Source organism: Colletotrichum lupini, chromosome 9 (genome assembly GCF_023278565.1).
Source record: "Colletotrichum lupini chromosome 9, complete sequence".
NCBI classification, from domain to species: domain Eukaryota; kingdom Fungi; phylum Ascomycota; class Sordariomycetes; order Glomerellales; family Glomerellaceae; genus Colletotrichum; species Colletotrichum lupini.
The window spans coordinates 3,281,007-3,301,356 of NC_064682.1; the positions used below are offsets into that span (position 1 = coordinate 3,281,007).

Consider the following 20,350-nt stretch of genomic DNA (forward strand, 5'->3'; position numbering starts at 1 on the left):
GCACGGAGTTTATACTTGCTTCTCCCACTGCCATAGTACTTTGTAGTTTAACCTGATGAAATTAGTTCAAAGTCCCACAACTATGCATTGTCTCTTCATGAAGTACTTTTATACAAGGTACTGCTACCTACAAGCAACAGCACAATCTACGAAAGAGCTGCTTGAAGACCCTCGAGAATAGCCAGGACACCCTCAGCACCCGGGTCCGGCACCTTGCCCCAAGCAGACTCCTCAACGTAGACCGCCCGACCAAGAGAAGCAGCCATACCCTTAGTAGCCTCGACACCCTTCCTCGCAGCCTCAACCGCATCACTCACGCTCCTCGAGCTCTCCAACGTCCTCACAAACGGCTCCAGCGCATCGATCAGCGTTCTGTCCCCTTGTCTAGCCGGCGTAGCCTGCTGCAGCGTCTCCAGGGCCCCGACGGCAACTTTGGTCCACGCTTGTAAGTCGAGCACGCCCGCGCTAGCCTTGCGCAGCTCCGAGGCCAGCGCCGCGAAGAAGATGCTGTAGATGGCGCCCGAGGTGCCGTCCATGTTGTCTTCGATCACGTTGGTGAGGTCGATGGCCGTGCGGACGGCGTCGTCGCTGACGGAGGATGAGTCGGCGTACTTTTGGACGGCTTTGGCGCCGCGGGCGAGGGTCACGCCGCAGTCGCCGTCGCCTACTTGGGTGTCGTGGGCTGTGATTTGGGGTTCGGCGGCGTTGATTCTCTTCGCGGCCTCGGAGACGACCTTTTTGAAGGTTTCTACGTTGACTGAATGGTTGAAGTAGCTCTGGTCAGCAACTGAGGTTCTTCAAGTGCTATCTTGAGAGATACTGAAACTTACGTTGCACGCCGCTCTTGGTGGTGTCCTGGGAACCATGTCCTGAGTCGCTGCTCTCAATAAGGCGCTGCTTCACATCTCCGCTGGTCTCATCGCGCGGGGAGTAGGCCCAGCCGATGGCATTCGTGCTAGCGTCGATGTGCTTCAGAATCTCGGGGTTGGCCTTGAGCAGCGTAATGCTGAAGCCGGGTCCGTTCAAACTCGTCATGTAAGTGCCGGAGATGACGCGGGCAAGCTTGAATCCTCGGCCAGCTGAACATTGTTAGCATGGCGGTCAAAGGTTGTTCAATCGCCTTGTTTCTGACGGCTTTGACTTACTCAGAGCATTTGTGACCTTCGCCGTGATGCCACCAAATTCAAGCGGCGAGACACCACCCAGATTATTGACCAGAAGAACGACGTCCTTGGCGTCAGAGAAGTCGACGTATGCCCTGTCCGAATCATTGGTGTCGAGAAGCTGTGTAAGCATGGAATCAATGAGCTGCGAAAGATGCGGCCGAGGCTTCAACACCTGACACCCAGGCTCGTTATGAATGCCCATGCCCAACTCAACCTGGTCCTCAGTCGACGTCGCAGCAGCCTCCCGACCCGGGATATGAACATGCTCCAACGACGCGCCAACAGTCACCAAGCCCTCCGTCACCGTCTTGCCCAACTTAACCACATCCGCCAGCGAAGCGCCCGTCTCCTTGTACGCTCCCAAAATCTTGTGCACGAGTACCGTGCCAGCCAACCCGCGCCGCCCGACCTTGCCACTCTTCTTGCGGCCGACGGAGACGTCATCGCCCACAATTAGAACCTCGACGGACACGCCGAGCTGGGCTTTGGCCTTCTCGGCGGCGAGGTGGAAGTAAAAGACGTCGCCGGTGTAGTTCTTGATGATGAGGAGAACGCCGGCGGAGCTGGCTACGCGGCTGATGCCGGAGAGGATCTGCGCGACGCTGGGGGAGGCGAAGATGGAGCCTGATACGGCGGCCGTGAGCATGCCGTCGCCGACGAAGCCTGCGTGGGCGGGCTCGTGGCCTGCGCCGCCTCCTGAGAGGAGGGAGACGTGTTTTGGGTCATTTTTTGTGAGCCAGAGTGCTGTTGGTCTGAGGTCAGTCCTGCCGCTTACTCTGTTTCCCAATGCTGGTAGTAACTAGGCGGTGAATAACGTCTCACTCACTCTTCTTTGACTTGTCCAAGGTCAGACCAGAACTTTGCAGCACCAAACTCTCGAGGGCATCTAGAACGAGGTCCTCTGCTTCATCGTAGAAGTGTTTCGACATATTTACACAGGCTATACGTAAAGGATTATTGCAAAATATCGATATGAATTTGTTTCAATCTTCTTCCAAACATCTAAGAACTATCGTCTTATGGACATCACTCATAATAAGCGTTCCTCTTTACCCCGCCATAGCAAACACCCTCACCCAGAATCGTCCGACACCCCGCGTCTCCCCCGCGTGTTCTTCCCCTTGGCAGTCCTCCTCCGGGTCCCTCCAAGAGCTCAAAGCCCATGTAGCTCCCGCCAGTCGGATATACTACAGTCCCGTCACGAAGCACACAATGGAACCATGGAAACGACGGACATCCCACCGGCCGGCAGCCTCTCACCGGAGAAGTGGTCCGTGCATCCCGGGCTGTTTGCCGTTATTGCTTTTCCGTGTCCCCTCACCTTGTGTAAGTGGCTTTTCCGTCCCGGTTGTCTCGGCACGCCCAACTTGTGACCTTGCCGCCGCACTGGCTAGGCCACTGAGATGGAAAGGTAACGGCTGGCTGCGTCTGCGGGTCTTGCCACTATGAGGGGTGGGAAAAGGTACCAGAGTATGGAAGAACGGGAATACGGTCATGCGGCAGTAGGGAAAAGAAGGCTGGAATGGAGGGTGCGGCGATCGAGCCCAGTGGACGGACGGAACTGCTAGAGAAGAGAAACCCGGCCTGTTCGTACATGGATATGGTTGCGGGTGTGATCTGGACGGGACTGGTTTGGATGGATGGATGATTAAGATGATAGGCTTTCCAGATCTTTTCTAAAAGAACATCGTATATCAACGCTCACTGGCGGATGAATTACCCAAGTATTTGTCTTGACAGATGTGAATAATCTTATCAAGCGGTGTACTCGCTCAAAGTCAAGCTTCCTTCATTCTTTTTTTCCATACATCTTTGAACACCTGACTTGTTGCTTATCCTCGTTCATCATAACCGCCCAAATCGTGGCGCCCTCTTCAATATGGCTATCCACACGGAAGGCGTGATTCCGCGGTCAATCCTTACGTCAGAGAAGCCCACTGTAGAGATCGTGGAGACTGTCAAGCCTATTGAGCTCAAGACCGTCACCGACTTGCTTCTGAAGCGCGTGGACGAGGCACCAGATGTCGATGTCTTGGCCTACCCCGCTACGGCGCGCGGCAGAGACGACTATGTCAACTACACAGCCAAGGACCTCGATCGCTTCTCCGATGAAGCCGCGCGCAAGTATGCCCAGGCTGGTCTTCTCCCAGAGGTATGTACTAAAACTCACCGAGGCGCCCCTCTCACCGAGCAACCTCCTAGTCGATGTAGAGGAATACGCAGACTAACAACGACCAGAACCCTTCGTCAAACCAAGCAGAGGTCGTTGCCCTCCTAGCAAACTCAGATATCAACTATGTCGTCTCCATGTTCGCCCTCTCAAGAATGGGCTTCGCCGTGCTCTACCTCTCAACACGTCTCTCTCCAGAGGCCTACGCCAACCTCCTTAAGAAGACAAATTGCAGCAGAATCGTCATCTCGGAGCGGTACAGCGACATGGCCTCCCAAATCAATGCCGAGTCACCCATCACCACTTTCAACATCCTTGACAAGGCCGACTACGACCTCCCGACTCCCTCGGGCGACCGATTCCCCGTATTCACGCACCCCGACGCCGGCAAGCGCATCTCCTTCATCGTACACTCATCCGGCTCGACAGGTCTGCCCAAGCCAATCTTTCAGACGCACGCGGCGTGCATCTCAAACTACTCCAGCGGCATTCCCTACCGCGCGTTTTTGACCTTGCCGCTTTTCCACAATCATGGAATCTCGACGCTGTTCCGTGCCATTGTCGCCGGTCACAGGATCGCCATCTACAATGCCAACTTGCCACTTTCTGGAACTACGTTGGTCAAGGCCATGAACGCTACAGAGCCCGGCAGCTTGCACTGCGTGCCCTATGCACTGAAGCTTCTCGCGGAGACGGAGGGAGGTATCGAGGCGCTGCAGAGACTCAAGCTTGTGTTGTACGGCGGCAGCAGTTGCCCCGATGACTTGGGTGATCGACTCGTTGAGGCGGGCGTGTATCTCGTCGGACACTATGGGGCGTAAGTTATCTCTACTCCCGGCCAGCTTGAATCTTACTGACTTTGACACAGCACCGAGATGGGCCAGCTCATGACCTCGTTCCGCGAGCCCGGGGACAAGTACTGGAACTACATGCGGCCCTTGGCATCAGCCAAGCCGTGGCTGCGCATGATTCCCATCGCAGGCGACGTCCACGAGTGCGTCGTTCTTGACGGTCTTCCGTCAAAAGTTATGTCCAACTCGGACGACCCGGCTCCCAACTCCTACCGCACCCGTGACACTTTTGTTCCTCATCCCACGATCCTAGACGCCTGGAGGTACCTAGGCCGTCTTGACGACCGTGTAACCCTGGTGAACGGCGAGAAGGTCCTGCCTATTCCCTACGAGAACCACATCCGTGAGCACGAGCTCGTCCAAGAAGTCGTCGTCTTCGGCGTCGACAAGTCTATCCCTGGCCTCGTCATCATCCCCAGCGAGAACGCAAAGGGTCTCTCAAAGCCCGACATTCTCAAGACCCTGAGCCCCGTCATCGAAGAAGCCAACGCCCGAGCCGAGGCCTTTGGCCGCGTCTCGCCAGAGATGATTGAAGTGGTAGACATTGGCACAGAGTACCCCCGCACGGACAAGGGCACCGTCATCCGCGCCGCCTTTTACAAGCAATTCGCAGACCTCATCGAGGACGTCTATAGACGCTTCGAGGCGCCCAAAGACGACGTCACCGGTGGCGAGCTGCTCACCCTCGACCTGCCGCAGCTCCAAGACTACCTCCTCAACCTCTTCAGCTCGACGTTGGGCTTCTCCAAGGTCGAAAAGGACACCGACTTCTTCGAGGCCGGCGTCGACAGTCTCCAGGCCAGTACCGCGCGCGGCCATATCCAGCGCGGCGTCGACCTCGGCGGCAAGACCCTGGGCCAGAACGTCGTCTTCGAGTACCCAAACGTCCTCTCCTTGTCCAAGCACGTCTACGCCCTCCGCACAGGCGAATCTGTAGATGCCGAAGACGAGATCGAGGTGATGAAGAAGCTCATTGCAAAATACTCTGACTTCTCCGAGCGCACGCCGGGCAACATCACCCCGGAAGGTGAGACCGTCGTCCTCACAGGCGCGACGGGCTCCCTCGGCGCACACCTCCTCGCCCAAGTCGTCCGCCAACCCTACGTGAAGGCAGTGTACTGCTTCGCACGCGCCGCCTCCGCCGAAGAAGCCGAATCCCGCGTCCTCGCCTCCCTAACCCCCAAGGGCCTCAGCCTCTCCGAAGCAGACAAGGCGAAAGTGCGCTACCTGCCGACGAACCTCGGCCTTCCTGACCTAGGCCTTCCCGCCGACGCCGCCGCCGAGCTCCGCCGGTCCCTGACGACGGTGATCCACTCGGCCTGGGCCGTCAACTTCAACCTTGGCGTCGCGAGCTTCGAGGCGCAGCACATTCGCGGCGTGCACAACCTGCTCAACTTCTGTCTCAGCACCGAAACGGTCGCACCCGCAAGATTGTTCTTCTGCTCGTCTATCTCGGCGGCGGCGGGCACGCCTATCCCAGCGAGGGTGAAGGAGACGTACGTTGAGAAACTGGAACACGCGCAGAACATGGGCTATGCCCGGTCCAAGGTCGTTACGGAGCACATCGTCAAGGCTGCGGCGACCAAGACGGGTATGACGGCGAGGGTTCTGAGATTGGGTCAGATTGTGGGCGACTCAGAGGGCGGCGTGTGGAATCAGACGGAGGCTATCCCGTTGATGATTCGCAGCGCAAAGGTCATCAAGGTGTTGCCCGCTCTGGAAGAGGTAAGCTTCTACTCTCACTACATGACGAGAGATCATAAGGAATGAATCAAGTGCTAACCAAGAATCTCCTGCAGACCCCCTCATGGATGCCAGCCGACAAAATGGCCCTCGCCGTCCTCGAACTCGCGCGCCTCACCGGCCCACGCTGCACGTCCTGCGGCGCACCACCCTCCTCTCCCGACGACGCGGACCTAGACCTCGTATATCAGGTCCAGAACCCGCGCCTGTTCCACTGGACCTTCGACTTCCTGCGAGCCCTCCGCGACGCCGGGCTCGAGTTCCAGATCGTCTCGCAGCGCGAGTGGGTGCGCCGCCTCCGCGAGTCCGACCCGGACCCGGAGCAGAACCCAACGTACAAGCTGTTGGGCTTTTTTGAGGACAAGTATGACAACGACAGGCCCGGTCGTCAGGGTCTCGTGTTTGAGACGGAGAGGACGGGCCAGAGGAGCGCTGCTGTCGGGGACGGGTGGGATGTTGTTGGGAGCGGGCTTGTTGAGAGGATGGTGAGGTGGATGGAGACCCAGTGGTGATGTGTGGGGGGTGATATACCATGTGTGGACTCATTATTGGCGTTTGACATATTGTAACAAGGCTTTTGAATTGTAGTGCTGTTTGTCTGGATATCATGACTGTGAGAGAAATTGGAGTTTCTACATTTCGATCAAGTCTGCCCGCGGAGATATTAGCACAATTCTGGTTTTCTATGCCATTACAGATCTTACAATGAGGGGTTAATTGAGGTTAGGCATGGAAAGAGTTCGATATTGCAAACTTTACCCCAAGGAGATGTTCAGGAACGCGGCGGCTGGTCGGCAGCCTTGGGAGTTGTGAGCTGTGACTTTTCGAGACCAGCCGGTGAAGCAAGACACCTTCTCATAAGCGCAGCCAGTCACAGTAATCCCCTCTCGCAGGAAGGTCTTGGGACGGATTCCCAGCCATTGTGCGCCACGAAGAGCGGCAAGGCGCATGCTACCTTAGGGGATTCGGACATCCGAAAGCCACATCACCAACCTTGAAAGATTCAGAGGTCGTCTCCAATTCCCATCTTCTTCTCGACTTTCTCTCTTACGCAGCGTCTTCACCCATAGTAACTATTAGATACCGAAAGATCGAAGAGCCATGCATATACCTAGACTCGTAGCCCTAGGCGCAGTCCTCACGACAGCGGTCAAAGCCTTCACCCCGCTCAATATTACGGCGCTCTCAACCCGCGACGGCTACTCCGTCATCGAATGCTGGCAACTCACCTCCGTCCCCGTCGAAGCCCGCGCGGCTCTCAACTACGCCGTCGGCGGCGACCTGACGCGCGCAGAGTGGTCCATCATACAGCCCAGGACGACGGTGGGAGAGGCCTGGGCGCCGGCTGTGCAGTGAGTCCTTCTTCTTTTTGCATTTCATGCCTCTCTCTGTGTGTGTATGTATGGGAGGGATTTCCTTGTTCATGAGACGACCGAGCTTCATTCTCATCTCTTTGTTTTTGTTGAGCTACTCTTCGAAATTTGATGGACAAGGAACAAGGAGGACTCGAAAAGTGCGACCTCACGTCAATCTTTTCTCAGTATCGAGAACTCATGACTGACTTGATCCCCGCCAACCTTGTACAGGCTGACAGTCATCCTCAACGGCCTAATCCGCATCACATCGCCAGCACCGCCAAGGAACGCGTCGCAGGCCACGCCGTCACTCTCGCCACCAGGAGGCAGCAGTGGCGACGAAGTATCACCACCTCCGGCGCAGACGACGGCGTACATTCAGCCAGGCACGGTATCCTCGTCGCTCGTCATCGCGGCGGACTTGAAGAACGCGAGCGTGCACGCGGGACACTTTACCGAGTTCCCCGGCGACGAGCCGACGGTGCTGGTGCAGGTGCCGTTTGCCGGGAACGCGGCGCCGGAGCATGTTGTTCTGGGAGAGGGGCCGTGTGAGAGGGGGAGTTGGGGCGCCGCGATGGGCGGTGGCATCTGACCGATGACCACATGTATTGAAAGAAGGACTTGTATTTTGCTTGTGATAATGGCGCTCACTCGTGTCGTAGAATACTAACAGTTACTACGTATGACCGTGTATGCAGCTTATGATCCGTCCCGAGGTCTTTTCGGACCAGCGGCACGCCTTCTTGAGATGACTGCCTTAGAGCGGGAGAAGTGAGCGCTATCCCAAGGGACAATGTCATGGCGCGAGGATTAGAGGCTCACGTTGGCCGACAATGAGACCGAGACTGGGACAGGTACGCAGAGAATGTGCAGGAAAACGTAATGGCTCAGGAAGCATGATTTTGGCCTGAGCCTAATATTGGGCACACGAGTGAGGCGACAGGGAAGGGAAGCTCGGATTTGAACTGATTTAGGCTCACGGGTTTTGGGTCCTAGCCTTTGGTGCCTTGGTGCTTTACTTGGATCGCCGCTTGGTCGTGTTCGTGGACCGTGTGAGTGATGCATTAACGATGGCAAAAAAGTCATCCGAATTTCCCAGGTCTACAGACGACGGCGCGGCCGTTCAGTACGTGTGCTCTGCTCACTCGGAATTGTGATCGACTTGGCCATGCCGGGACATCCGCTGTTAGTAAACGAGCGTACGACACGTTGACATGAACTTAGAGATGATCACTTCGGATAAGGAAATTCACCATTTGTGTGCGTCATGTTTTGTCCCTCTATCGGTGTTCGGGGCACTTTGGCAGTTTGACTGTCAGATATGGGATTAATCGATCATAGTGCAAGAGTGATGGCGCGGACAGGTGATTTCGTGAAGGTCTTTTGCCTCGGGGACTGGATACAACGGCACGGCTGAGACAATAGCAATGGCCGAGGTCCCTTTCCGCGTCGCAAAGTTCGAACACAGTGGTCGTACTCTTGTGCTGCTGTGATGTGACGGGGACTGACGGCCAGGCCGTGAATCTGTGCGACTGTGCTATTCAGGGTCGACTGTCGAAGACAGAGGGACACAGCGCGAACATTCTCTTTCTTTTCCGTACGTCCAGCAGAGAACGCGTGGATGACCGAAGAGCAGACGAAATCACGAAGTGACAGAAATCAAATGCCCAGGCGGCAGCACCAGAACATCGGGATGTGACAAGTACGTGACACACGTCTCGCAGGCTGTATCCGTAGCCTCCGACAATCTCGCAGCACGGCACGCACGGGTGATCTCGTGGCATGTTTGGCGTAGTAGCGCAGACTCACTGAAGCATTTCCGTAGGGTAACATTGGTGGTCAGCAACCAGAAACGAATTCAATATTCACAGTATAGCCTGTTTAGGAGGATCTCGGCAGTGTACGGGAAAGGGAGGGGCCTAAAATTCCACGATTTACTCATCTATCCGCACTTTATCCTTCTCTTTCCCGCCCCGCACGGGGAGGATAGGGTGCTGACAGCGATCATCCCGGTAGTGGTCCACGGGCGTGCTCGATGAGGCATGCGGACCCGGCTGAGAGCCTTGGAGGGGTGGGATCGGGAGAGGGAGGGGAAAGGTTGATCTCATCGGCGGGGGTCGGATGGGGGTCAGATAGGTCAAGTAGGGCAGACTTCGGACTCTGGAGTTTGCTGGAAGAGCAGGGCCAGTTTCTCTGGAATGTGGAAAAAGCAACTCACAGCGGGAGGCATCTCGGCAGCCTGTGATAATGGCGTCGTCAATGTCTTTGCGGTGCGCTGGTGACACGCAGCCTTGGCAGCCACACGCTGTTGGTAATAGTTTGAATCGCCAGAACACACAGCAGCAGCACAGTAGTTAGTGGCAGGCTCAGCAGCAGGAGGATTCACGACAGCCAGTCGGAAATAGAACGCATGTCTCAAGACGGCAGGGCCAGGCGGCTGCGTAGTTCTGGCTGGCCCGGCCTGGTTCGCGCAAGGCCGTTCAAGCCCAGTCTGGCCAGTCCAGTCCCAGTCGCAGTGAGCGTGACCTCGTGGTCTCGAGGATCATTACCAGTTCTGGGACTGGTGGCTTCGTGGAGGAAGTGACTGAAGTCTGGATGGGTGTGTGTGGTCGATCGTAGGTGGCTGTGGTCCCGCGCTGGCGAACCCGTACGGAATTGGAGGGTCGGACGAAGAACGGAATCCAACGACCTGATTCAGATTGTAGGTTTGGATTTCCTCGTGTGATAATTGGTGCTGACGGGACCGTTTGGAAACTATGCAGTTGGTTAATAAGGTTGGTCGGCATGGATATAGCTTCAACGTGCGGTGGCTGAGCAAAGCTGCGTGGGTTCACGGAGGACTCATGCGATGCGCTCATTCGCATTATTGAGGCTGGCCTAAAGGCTTCCGTCGCCCTCGTGTGAAGTATCTCTTGTAAGCACTTGGTCTCCAGACAGACGAGGATGAGAGCCTGTCGCATCTCAGGCGCGCAAGATAGACGGCAATCTACCCATCCATCCATCAATCGATAATGAGATGGGATGGATGGATGGATTCATGTACGCGAGAAGCGAATCGCTGCCCACGGGGTCGGGTATGTACGATGACCGCTGGGTGACCTCCTCCTGGGTCGGCACGTCAGGTCGCAGCAGGCGGCATACATTCAGGTTGACGCGGTAGGCGATGATTGGGCTGGTGTGAATCAGGGACGATGCGACGGCGTCCAATCCAAGGGTCAATTGACTCCTGGAGTGGTGTGGTAGCAGAAGCCAAAGATGCGTGTGAGTGATGTGTGAGGGTGTGAGTGAATGCGTGTGTGAATGGAGGATGAGTCTGACATGTGAAAAGGAGATCAGGGACTGCCTGTCTCACTCTCAACCACTGAAGCTCAGAGCAGAGCTATCAACTGCGCCGCGAATGACAAGGCCGCTGAATCCTGCAACGGAAATAGTACCCCCGTCCAATAATTTGAGCCTTGGGTAACGTGGTGAGGGGCCTCTCATCCGTCAAGAGACGCGCTCTCAGAGTCGAGATCAAGCTGGGAATGAATGACACTTGTGCTAGCTACCGTAGTCTCACACCAGCTTTGCCTCTGCAGCTGCTGCGCGCACTCACTCATGTGACTATTTCCTTGCCATCCCCATGTTCCTCCTCTGTATGGTTCTGAGCAACGGGCATGTTGTTTTGGCTTGTGATACGTGATCCTCGCGATACCACCTCGTCGTCTCGTGAAGGCTACATAGTACCAAAGTAAGAGGTGCTCATATTGCCTTTTACGGAGAGACGCATGATGATGGGGGTGGATGAAAGACAATCCTCATAATTCATTCGTTCATGCTCACTGGCATCGAACTCACTCGCTTTCATTAAGCATTTGGCATTACAACCTTTTACCAAAGAGACCAGCCCTAATCAAGCCCTCCTTCGCAATATTCTGCCCCTCCTTCACGAAAATCCCCAGGAAAGCAGAGCCAGCCCAAAAGGAGGGGTGAAGGCGCAACACAGTGACACACACACACACACACACACACACACACAACGTTCGACTCATTCTTCCACTCCGCACACACACCACTTGCTCCGCCAAACTCCATGCCTGGACCTTGCCCGGCGCTCTAGCGACATCGGCGGTTGCGCGGGAAGAATCCCAGTGAGGGGCCGCCGTGGGAACTCTAGACTTTCTTGACATGGGGGAGAACCTTGCCGCCCTGCACGACCAGCCCACAGCGTCTCGCCTTGACTCTCTTTTTCAATCGTTCTTGACCGTGAATGCACGCTCATCCAACCCACTCAAAGCCAAGGGAGAGTCAAAACGTCGTACCTGTCACTGTCAAGAGTGAACGAAGCTAGCGGGTGGACCGAAACGTCAGAAGAAACGAAGCGAGACGTTTTGCTGGTCTGATTAATACAAACAAAACATTCATAGTCGCGCCAACCGAGGACTGACGCCCAGCTTTTTCAGCTCTCGGCTCTTTCATTGTTCAGTAACAGCGTTCCTCAAAGAAAAAGAGCCGAAGCTCATGCCGGCTGGGAGTGCCTCGTTCTCAGGTAGAGAAAGGGTACGGTATGCTCACTGACATGACTTGACGAGATTCAAGGCCCGCCATCCCGTTCCCGCCCGTCAATTCACGCAGCAAAGTGAAGCTAGAGAAGCAGCGCCGCCGTCCTACTGTTCTAGTCGCCGCGACTTAAACTCTCGGGCTGCTCTCCGGCCGTCTTAAGCTCCCAGGTCGTCTCTTCAATAGTGTGAAAGAGCTAGCCCTCATTCCATCTCCATGAGCCGTCGAACAGCGCATCAAAGGTGGAGTGATATCAACACCACGTCGCCGGGCCATCCTCGTCTCGAAATGGAGGCTTTTCCGTCAAGCCTTTGAATGCCCTCTTTCAATCACACAAACAAACACGCGTTCAGCACACACTCTTTCAGTGACTACAGTTCTCATCTCATCTTCAGTTACTCACTTTTCTCGTATCTTTCATTTGCCCTCAATCTCATCATATCGATTCTCAACTCTGCCCATCTCATCCCACACGCGTCCACTCGTGCGTCACCGCTACTCCGACTGGGAGAGGCTTGGGAGGATTTAAGCCCCCTCCTCGGAAGTTGTCGAGCTTTTCCTGCAACAACATCAGCGCTTTACGCAATTCAGGCCCTACAACCCTTCTCCTGTGCCAGGGACCCATTCCGCGATCCGCCGCCTCGCATGTGCAGTCTCTCACTTGCACGCAACCACGCGCATGAAGCCCATCATAGGTACATAGCAAAACAGACAATAATTGCAGGCCAACTCTATGGTCCTGAGCTGTTCCTCTTACGGATGAAGGCCGAGTACGGTCTAGAAAAGGGTACCTACACTACACACTACACGAGCCATGACACACAAGCACACACCAGGCGCCCCTCTCAGCCTCTCTGAGTCTTCTCTCCTTTCACCCAAAAAGAACATTAGCTGCATGAACAGAGAGGCGCCGCAACGCAACTTGAGACGACAACGTGAAAGATCAACGCGAATCCTCTATCCGTAAAGCGCAACGCCTCCCGCCAGCAGCGGGCGAGAGGGCAAAATTCACTACCACCTGCATGCTGGAAGTGGATATTCTGTGCCTCTGCAAGTCTCTTGTGTTACTGTTTTGCTTCCCAAGTGCCCACCCACTGTGACTCGCCTCCCCCATCTTTATCATCTCCACCGTGTTGCGTCAAGAGGCCTGGAGGGCAACACAACGCCCAGAGGTTCTAGACCCAACTCGACTCCAGTCCGTCGCCGGTGGCTCGCCTTTAACGCTGCTTCTTCTAAACCGTCCAAGTTAGCACTTAGGTACCGCTCTCTCATCTCATCCCAAAGATGCGGTTTTTATCGCTGGGATTATCTCTTAGCGTGTAGCGCATCGCCGGGCGACTACATCATCGTCTCAAGTTTCGAAACTCTGCGACACGAAAGGCCCTTTTCCCTTTTCCTTTCCTGTCCTTTGGCCTCTGCCCCTCCCCCTCTTCTCTGTAGTTGGCGTACAGGCTTCTACCCTCCTCGGTTTTCTCCCGCTCTCTTGTCAAAGGACAAACCTGCGTCTGAAGAAAAGGTCGATCGGGACCTGGTGCCGGTAAAAACTGTGCAAAGGCGCTGCAGACTCGAACTTCTTCGGCCGCTGTTCACTTCTAATTCCCGATATATCACCGCGCCACTTTTATCTGCTCATTCATCTTCGATCCGTGTTTCCCTGCCCAGTCCGCTCACGCAACTTGTCTCTTACACTTGTGTGGTCTTGAGACATGCATATTGAGACAGCCTTGGGACCTCGGAATCTAGAACTTGGAGCTTCTTGACATCGGCGGCTTGTCGTCTCATCAACAAGTTACAACCGCCCTTCGCCCACCTGGCCACCTGCTGCACCTGCAGCCTGTCTACTACCCCCCTCCCGTCCCGCAGCAGCACACGACTTTGGACTTCACACCCCCCCCCCCCCCTCCTCGTCTGATCTTCTGGCCGCCGGCTTGCCCTGCTGCTCTTCAGACCGTTCAGTAAGGACTCAGTAGTGTCCCGTACGCGGTCTCTGCATTACCTCCCTCTCATTCTCTCTGCTCCGTTGATCCCAGTACGGCTACTTGTCGCCCTATAAACCTTCCCAGCCATCTACAAGAATTACATCCCTCACCCCTTCAACCTGTCTCCGCTGCCAGGCCCAGCACACATTTTCCGACCTTGACAAGACGGGAAAGACATTGGCATTGTTCAATCGTCGCAGTGGGCTTCCCGCATTAACCAACTCTTAACAACAAGCACCACCCCTTACCCACCGACGCCAACGAGAAAGACAAAAAAGCCAATCCGTACCGGGGGATAACCTCGCAGCTCATCCCGGCAGGCATAGCAGCAGCCACATCATCCGCCCACGCATAAACGGCGATCAACCCAACCAAACAACTCCAAGCTTCTTTCTCGAGGCGGTGTCTGTACCTACATATTTCCATCCCGCGCCCTCCCTCCACCACCCTCTCTCCGGACGACCCCCCTTCTGCCGTCACCCCACGCTGCAAAGTCCTGGCGGGCAACGAAGAAGAAAGAATATCAACAACAGTCTCAGTATCAGAAGCAAGACTGAGAAGAGAGAGAGGGCTTTGGTCAAACCAGCAGCTGCCAACGCCGCCCGCCTCCATACACTCCATCGATCGATACATCTCACATCCCCCTCCATTCCTCAGCAAGACATCCCAGGTCCCAGCTGCAGCACCACGAGACCCCATCGGCGCCTCACCGCAACATCCTGACCCAATCACGGCCCTCTAGCCCGCCCACGACGACAACTCCCCCTGCCACCCTCGACCGGGGTCTATCAAACCCAGCAGCACCAGGACCTCACGATCACCACACAAAATAGGCCTTGTACCCGTTCTCGATTCGCAATAGTTGCATCGTCCACTTCTGGCCCTGTAAGGACCTGCATCTCCCGCCTTTCAAAACAACAACACTTCCCTTCTCCTCCTGTACTGCGTTACCAAAAAGGGCCACGAACAGGGGGCTTTCCACGAGACGAACTGTCGAGCCAGTACGCCAACGAGTCCACTCCGACACTTTTGTCGTCAGATCAACAGGAACCTAGAAACGGGGGACCCTCATCGGAGGGGTCTAGGTTTTTTTTCTCTCCTTTCGTTTATTGACCGCAACTTCACACACAATCGAACGCTCCGTTCAAATCTCGTACCTCATCTCCGCCTTTTTCTCTCATCATCTCGTCAACTGGGGTTTATTTAATACAATAAACATCCTCCCCTCCCCCTTCCCCAGTGTCCCTGGGAGGCCTTTCCGCAAGCGAGATTCATCCCCTCGACTCGACGTCTTTACCTTCGCAGCTTGAAGCTTGGTTCCTAAAAGCTCGCTGGTCGGCATCGCGTTTCTTCCAATTCGTCACAGAAGTACAATAAGCGCAACCAGCTTCGCTATCGCATCTCTTCCTTCGCCTGTGCTCGATCAAGTGAGGAGGGAAATCATCCAATGGCTTCATGACGAGGAATTCACTTTCTATCGTTCCGAGTTCTATTATACAAAAAACATCATATACACCTTTAGTCACAAAGCATTTTCAAACCCCGCCTGAAGCTTGCGTGAGAGAACATCTACCCGTTCGACTCTTCTCACCGGCCAAACGCACAAACGCACAACAACACATATTCCCACATCGATAAAGACAACAAAAACCACACAACATGTCTCGCCTCTCACCCTTCCCCACCAACATGACCTTCCGGACTGAATCCCGCGCCAGCGTCGCCGGCTCCGACGCGACGTACTACACCTGCGCTTACCAAAGCTTCCACGACGTAGAGCTCTACGCCCCGAGCTCCCCGCCATCAAAGACCCCCGTCCCCGCCCCGACCTCGGCCCCGATCCGAGCCCCGGCGCCGGCCCCTTCACACTACCACCACTTTCCGTCACCGCACCCGCAACACCACAAGGACAAGGAACCCGAACCCGCCGAGATGCGCCGTCAAGACTCGGGCTACGAGTCCCTGCCCCCGCGGTCCTCCTTCTCCAACCCCCGTCGCACATCGACGGCCTCATCCTCCCAGTCCTCCTCCACGCCCGCCGCTGTCCCCCGCTCCCGTGGTCGTCCGACGGTGCGCCGCGCAGCAAAGACGAGCCCGTACCCGGCGACAACGGCACGTACTAGCGGAAGCAGTCTCTACCACCCCCAACAACGCCCACACGCCCAGCCGCAAGCAACCTTCTTCCATTTCCCGGCGCATCCAACAGACGTCGAACTCGCCGCCCGTCGGCCCTCGCGCCGCGGCGACGATCTTGAGCTCGACCAGCGCCAGCTCCTCCTCTCCTCGCCCGGTAGTCACTCCCACCCCCAGCAGCATCAGCGGGACAGCCAAGAATGCACGGAGCTCGCGCCCCCGCTGCCGCCGCAGGCGACGCACTACTGGACCAGCGACCGCACGCGGAGGCTCGAGTACGCCGCCATCGACGCCGCGAGGACGGGCGTCAAGGGGTGGATGAAGAGGCATCTTGTTCCGGACTGCTTTGTGCCCAAGGAGAAGCACGTTGCGTTCGACGACGACACGGGTAGTGTGCGGCGGTACAGGCTCGAACTTGATGAGGACATGCCGTGCGAGAAGGGGTGTGGTGGGCGGAAGAGGGGTTGGTTTGGGTGGACTCGCTCCAAGACGGCTTGAGTCTCCTTTACCTTCACACGCTTTTTGCTTGATTTTTACGTCGTTTTCCTTTTTGGTCTTTGATGCTGGTGTTGAACGTTTGGGGTTTTGATTTCGGAATCATGGATTGGAAAGGGGATGGGAATTGCATTGACATCATTGAGTCGGCGCGGCATTTGCACAAGCGGCTGGGCAAGGCTGCATTGGCGTTTTATACCCAGCATTTGGTATCGTTGGATTCTTCGTCATACTTTTGTTTCCTTCTTTTCTTTATTGCATAATCTTGTTTTTAATGTTTTATTGTTCTGGTTGTTGAGATTCTCTTGGAAACGGGGGATGAAGACACGGAGAGAGTTGAAGTTTAAGTTTGAGTATCAGAATGGCATAGCGACACATAGATGATAGACGACGACACGAGACTTGGAAGATTGGAGAGAAGCGAGTCAGAGAAACAAATGTCTTTTTGAGGGCTACAGTTACTCGTATACAGACTGATAGTTATTTACACATGTAGTCTCCAAGAGACTCAATTACATATCCACATACACGCCTACATCATATTTTACATGCCTTCTTTGACAATGTCATTGGCCGTGACCTTCATCAATCATACTTGCCCGTGGACAAGTGAGGCTCTTTTCATCTGATATTCCCATTAAACTGCCATCTGATGTTGTGGCAGATAGTGTCAACGTCTTCCAGCCTACTGCAACACCACTGAATCTCTGCATACACCGCTAGTCTCCAAGACCCATTTGCAAAAAGCCTACATGAGCCTATCTGTCTGCACACTCGAAAAGCCTGGTGTCCTCCCGCCCGTCCGGAGCCGGAACACATTAGGCGGACCGGACCGGACAAGCCGCCATTCCGGGCGAAAGAAGCGGTGAAGAATTGAGTTATCACGACCCGCTTTGGGGGCTTCGCTAGGAATCTTGCGGCTCTTCCCCGGGGCCGGGGGTTAGTATTAATAGGGGCTAGCCGAGATTCATGCCAGTCCTTTCTTGCTTAAACGGTGACTCCGGTGATGACCGGAACCGATTAGCTAGGGGTCCTGTAGACATGGCATCCGACTTCAGGCCTGAGAATGCAGAGGCTGGCGATGTTGCTGATACACGTTATGCGTGAGGCTGAAGTCAACCACCTCTTGTCTCCCGTCGATCTTTGATAGTGTCATATTAAGTTGCTATCTACTGGTCTCTCTCTCGTCGGCCTACACATCAACGACTTCACCGCCTATCCTAGCCACATCAGTCCCGTCGAAAAGCATCGCAGCCGCGAACCCAATCCTCCTCGCGCGGACACACAAGGACTACTGAAACTTCCGATCTCATCCCGAGATTCGACCCTCAAACTCAAGATAGCCTCACCTCGCGGCCTTGACGCACTCAATCACGGCAAGGTGCCGCCACGGTCCCTGACCCGTAGACACGCTCTTGATCGCGAGGCCCGCCCTCCCGAGAATGTCGGTCCAGCACTCGAGCGATCTTTGCTTGCCCCCAAAGGTGAGCATCATGAAGTCGAGCATCGTGGAGGTGTAGTGCGGCGGGTTCCCCATCACGTCCTCCTGGATCAGGAGCCGGCTGTCCTCCGCCATGGCCTCGGCGATGATGCGGAGCATGTTGACGCCCAGCTCGTCGCCGTAGTTGTGCAAACACCGGCGGATCCAGTAGGTCAAGGCACCTTGAAGTCATGACACGGTCAGCTACCAGCCTGGAGACTCCTTGCGATGTAAAGGCAAGTGCATCTGGCTTCACCAAGCGGTGAACCAGCGAAATTTCGAGAAGATATCATCTCACCTTTAACAGGCTGCTCCTTGTGGAAATCAATAATCTGCTTCTGCACCAGCCTCATATCCTCATCATCAAGCTTCCTCACAGCCTCCACCACCTCAGCACGATCCTGCAACACACACCTCTCTAGCGGGAGCCCAGGGTTCTCGCGATGAATGGCCTTGATAGACTGGCCCCGTCCCGCGCCGACATCGACAAAAAGCGGCCGGTCACCCGCGTTCTCACGAGCATACTCGACAACCCACCCAAAGTCGTAGATACCCGAGATGGGCATCTTCTCTTCGATGGGGCCCATGGCGCGCAGGAACCGCTGCATCCGCGGCGGGTCGTGCTGCAGCATTTCGTACCAGCCGTACTCTGGCACGCCGTATGCGTAGGTGCCCGGGACGTTGTCGAGAGTCTGCGGTTCCTTGCGGCCATACTTTTCAAAGTAGGCTGGCATGTGGACGTACGGCACCAGGCCGTTTTCCCATCTACACTAGGGTGTTAGTAAGGCATTTAGAGGGCAATGGTTGAGGGATGGGAGGGAGAGAACAGACGCCATGCCAACGATTTGTCCCGCTGGGTGACCGTCGATGTAGATGCGAGAGCGCTTTGTGTGCGCGACGGAGTCGTCGCCGACTTGTTGTAGGATGCCCATTGAAGTTAACACACCACCAGTCCGTCCTGAACAAGTGTTACCAGAATATTCCCAATAGCTTCAATGGATTGGCCCTGAGGCAGTGCATTTCAAACTCACGTATCAGCGATACATCAGCGTCGACCTTCTTGGCTAGTTCACCGTACGAGATACTGCCTTCGGATGGGATGTGATCATAAACCTTCCATTCCCAAAAGAGCCTGTTCGCGCCCAGCTGCGCGACCTGCGCCGTGGCATCGAACCACTCATCGCCGGGATCTTTGACGGCGTTGATGAGCTTATTCGCCGCATCGATGATGCGCCGCCGTTGGCCCTTGTCCAAGTCACCCCCGGACGGTCCGGGACTCGTCACGAAGCTCTGGAGGGCCGCGTTGACTTCTTCCGTCGCTGCCGCGGCCTCCTCCCGGATCTGAGCGCCAATGTCGCTTGTCATTTTCGGTGTGGGACCCCGAAGCAAACAAAGTTCTACCGGGTCGCTGAGCGGCGCGGGATTTGCACGGCCGTGTTACACGGGGAATGTGATTACGTTCCCTTTCCGAACGAAGTTATGTGGATTCTGCTGCAGGTTTGCAGATCAACGGTGTGATTGCATGGGAAGCAAGTTGACTACGCCGCACGGGAAACCGGGCACACGGGATTTGACAGGCGTCGCGTTGTTGGAGAATGTATGAGTACGGAATGTGGGTGAGATGGGATGATGAACTGTGCCGTCCAGTAACAAGTCAAGCGCACATAAAGTTTCAGCAATGAATGTTGAGATCGGAGAGGGGAGTAATGACTTGAGGGGAGAGGGAAAAGCGCGCAAAAGAAGAACCTTTGGTCCGCATTTCCCTCCTGATGCGCCTCAAGTTCCCAAGCTTCTCCTCACTCGATGCGGTGATGCTACGTCCAGGGATGGACGGTAGCTGGATGCGGCAGCTCGGTGTGGTGTCTCAACCCACGTCGGTGAAAACGTTCCGCGGTCGTCCAGTCCTACATGTTTCTGCATGAATTGGGGACACATTCCTCGAAGGATCGGAGGGGTTTCAACCGGCTAGCCAATGGCGCAAACGCCGCTACTGTCAAGCTAAAGCAGCACAACCAGTCGAGCCACAAGAATTGAGTGAAAGAAGAGGGGGGCCACAGACGTGGACTGACGGTCCGGCGGCTGGAGGACCTCGACTTTCAGAGGAGGAGGAGGGGGGGGGGGGGGGGGGCGGGAAGAGGAGAAAGAAGGACCGCGTGCTTGAAAGAAACCCGGCCAAACAAGACGGAGGAACAGAGACATCTCGGAGCGCCACTGAATGACGGCAGAGCGTTCAGCTCTCTCACAGACACAATCGAGGAGTCTGCCGTGTCCAGCTATTCTGCTCATGGCCCACGCTCCGGAAATAGTCTGGTGAGAAAAGGAATCGGCCTCTGTACTAACACTTCTAGACCGTGGCGCCGGTCTCCTACCAAACCCGGCTAAAGTTGTTCAGGACGCAGCTTGATAGGTCTGTTGAGCAAAGAGGATGGCGCAGGGGCA

The 20,350-nt window shown here is 55.6% G+C and overlaps 7 protein-coding genes across 7 annotated transcripts; 2 read left to right on the forward strand and 5 right to left on the reverse strand.

Annotated features, from left to right (window-relative positions):
* Window positions 1-146: 146 nt before the first annotated feature.
* Window positions 147-2,095, reverse strand: CLUP02_16847 (dihydroxyacetone kinase; the record flags this gene model as incomplete). The annotated part of the gene is made up of 4 exons (XM_049295765.1): window positions 147-757; window positions 831-1,079; window positions 1,146-1,910; window positions 1,993-2,095. The coding sequence occupies 4 exons, from the start codon at window positions 2,093-2,095 to the stop codon at window positions 147-149; spliced, it is 1,728 nt and encodes a 575-aa protein (XP_049152912.1).
* A 120-nt stretch (window positions 2,096-2,215) lies between these two features.
* Window positions 2,216-3,015, reverse strand: CLUP02_16848 (uncharacterized protein; the record flags this gene model as incomplete). Its single annotated transcript, XM_049295766.1, has 5 exons — window positions 2,216-2,353; window positions 2,402-2,421; window positions 2,488-2,793; window positions 2,872-2,933; window positions 2,987-3,015. 5 exons carry the CDS (start codon window positions 3,013-3,015, stop codon window positions 2,216-2,218), a joined length of 555 nt encoding a protein of 184 aa, XP_049152913.1.
* A 30-nt stretch (window positions 3,016-3,045) lies between these two features.
* Window positions 3,046-7,877, forward strand: CLUP02_16849 (male sterility protein; the record flags this gene model as incomplete). Its single annotated transcript, XM_049295767.1, has 10 exons — window positions 3,046-3,318; window positions 3,378-4,153; window positions 4,205-5,912; window positions 5,987-6,415; window positions 6,519-6,642; window positions 6,696-6,852; window positions 6,911-6,999; window positions 7,060-7,282; window positions 7,424-7,443; window positions 7,525-7,877. 10 exons carry the CDS (start codon window positions 3,046-3,048, stop codon window positions 7,875-7,877), a joined length of 4,152 nt encoding a protein of 1,383 aa, XP_049152914.1.
* Window positions 7,878-7,984: 107 nt separating this feature from the next.
* On the reverse strand, window positions 7,985-9,069 carry CLUP02_16850 (uncharacterized protein; the record flags this gene model as incomplete). Its single annotated transcript, XM_049295768.1, has 7 exons — window positions 7,985-8,041; window positions 8,108-8,315; window positions 8,391-8,468; window positions 8,520-8,583; window positions 8,648-8,698; window positions 8,752-8,836; window positions 8,887-9,069. 7 exons carry the CDS (start codon window positions 9,067-9,069, stop codon window positions 7,985-7,987), a joined length of 726 nt encoding a protein of 241 aa, XP_049152915.1.
* A 220-nt stretch (window positions 9,070-9,289) lies between these two features.
* On the reverse strand, window positions 9,290-11,054 carry CLUP02_16851 (uncharacterized protein; the record flags this gene model as incomplete). Its single annotated transcript, XM_049295769.1, has 8 exons — window positions 9,290-9,445; window positions 9,504-9,776; window positions 9,835-9,876; window positions 9,937-10,236; window positions 10,352-10,511; window positions 10,720-10,829; window positions 10,890-10,953; window positions 11,005-11,054. 8 exons carry the CDS (start codon window positions 11,052-11,054, stop codon window positions 9,290-9,292), a joined length of 1,155 nt encoding a protein of 384 aa, XP_049152916.1.
* A 4,408-nt stretch (window positions 11,055-15,462) lies between these two features.
* Window positions 15,463-16,434, forward strand: CLUP02_16852 (uncharacterized protein; the record flags this gene model as incomplete). The annotated part of the gene is made up of 1 exon (XM_049295770.1): window positions 15,463-16,434. One exon carries the CDS (start codon window positions 15,463-15,465, stop codon window positions 16,432-16,434), a length of 972 nt encoding a protein of 323 aa, XP_049152917.1.
* A 1,342-nt stretch (window positions 16,435-17,776) lies between these two features.
* CLUP02_16853 (O-methyltransferase) lies at window positions 17,777-19,276 on the reverse strand (the record flags this gene model as incomplete). The annotated part of the gene is made up of 4 exons (XM_049295771.1): window positions 17,777-18,093; window positions 18,210-18,676; window positions 18,743-18,869; window positions 18,943-19,276. The coding sequence occupies 4 exons, from the start codon at window positions 19,274-19,276 to the stop codon at window positions 17,777-17,779; spliced, it is 1,245 nt and encodes a 414-aa protein (XP_049152918.1).
* Window positions 19,277-20,350: the final 1,074 nt, after the last annotated feature.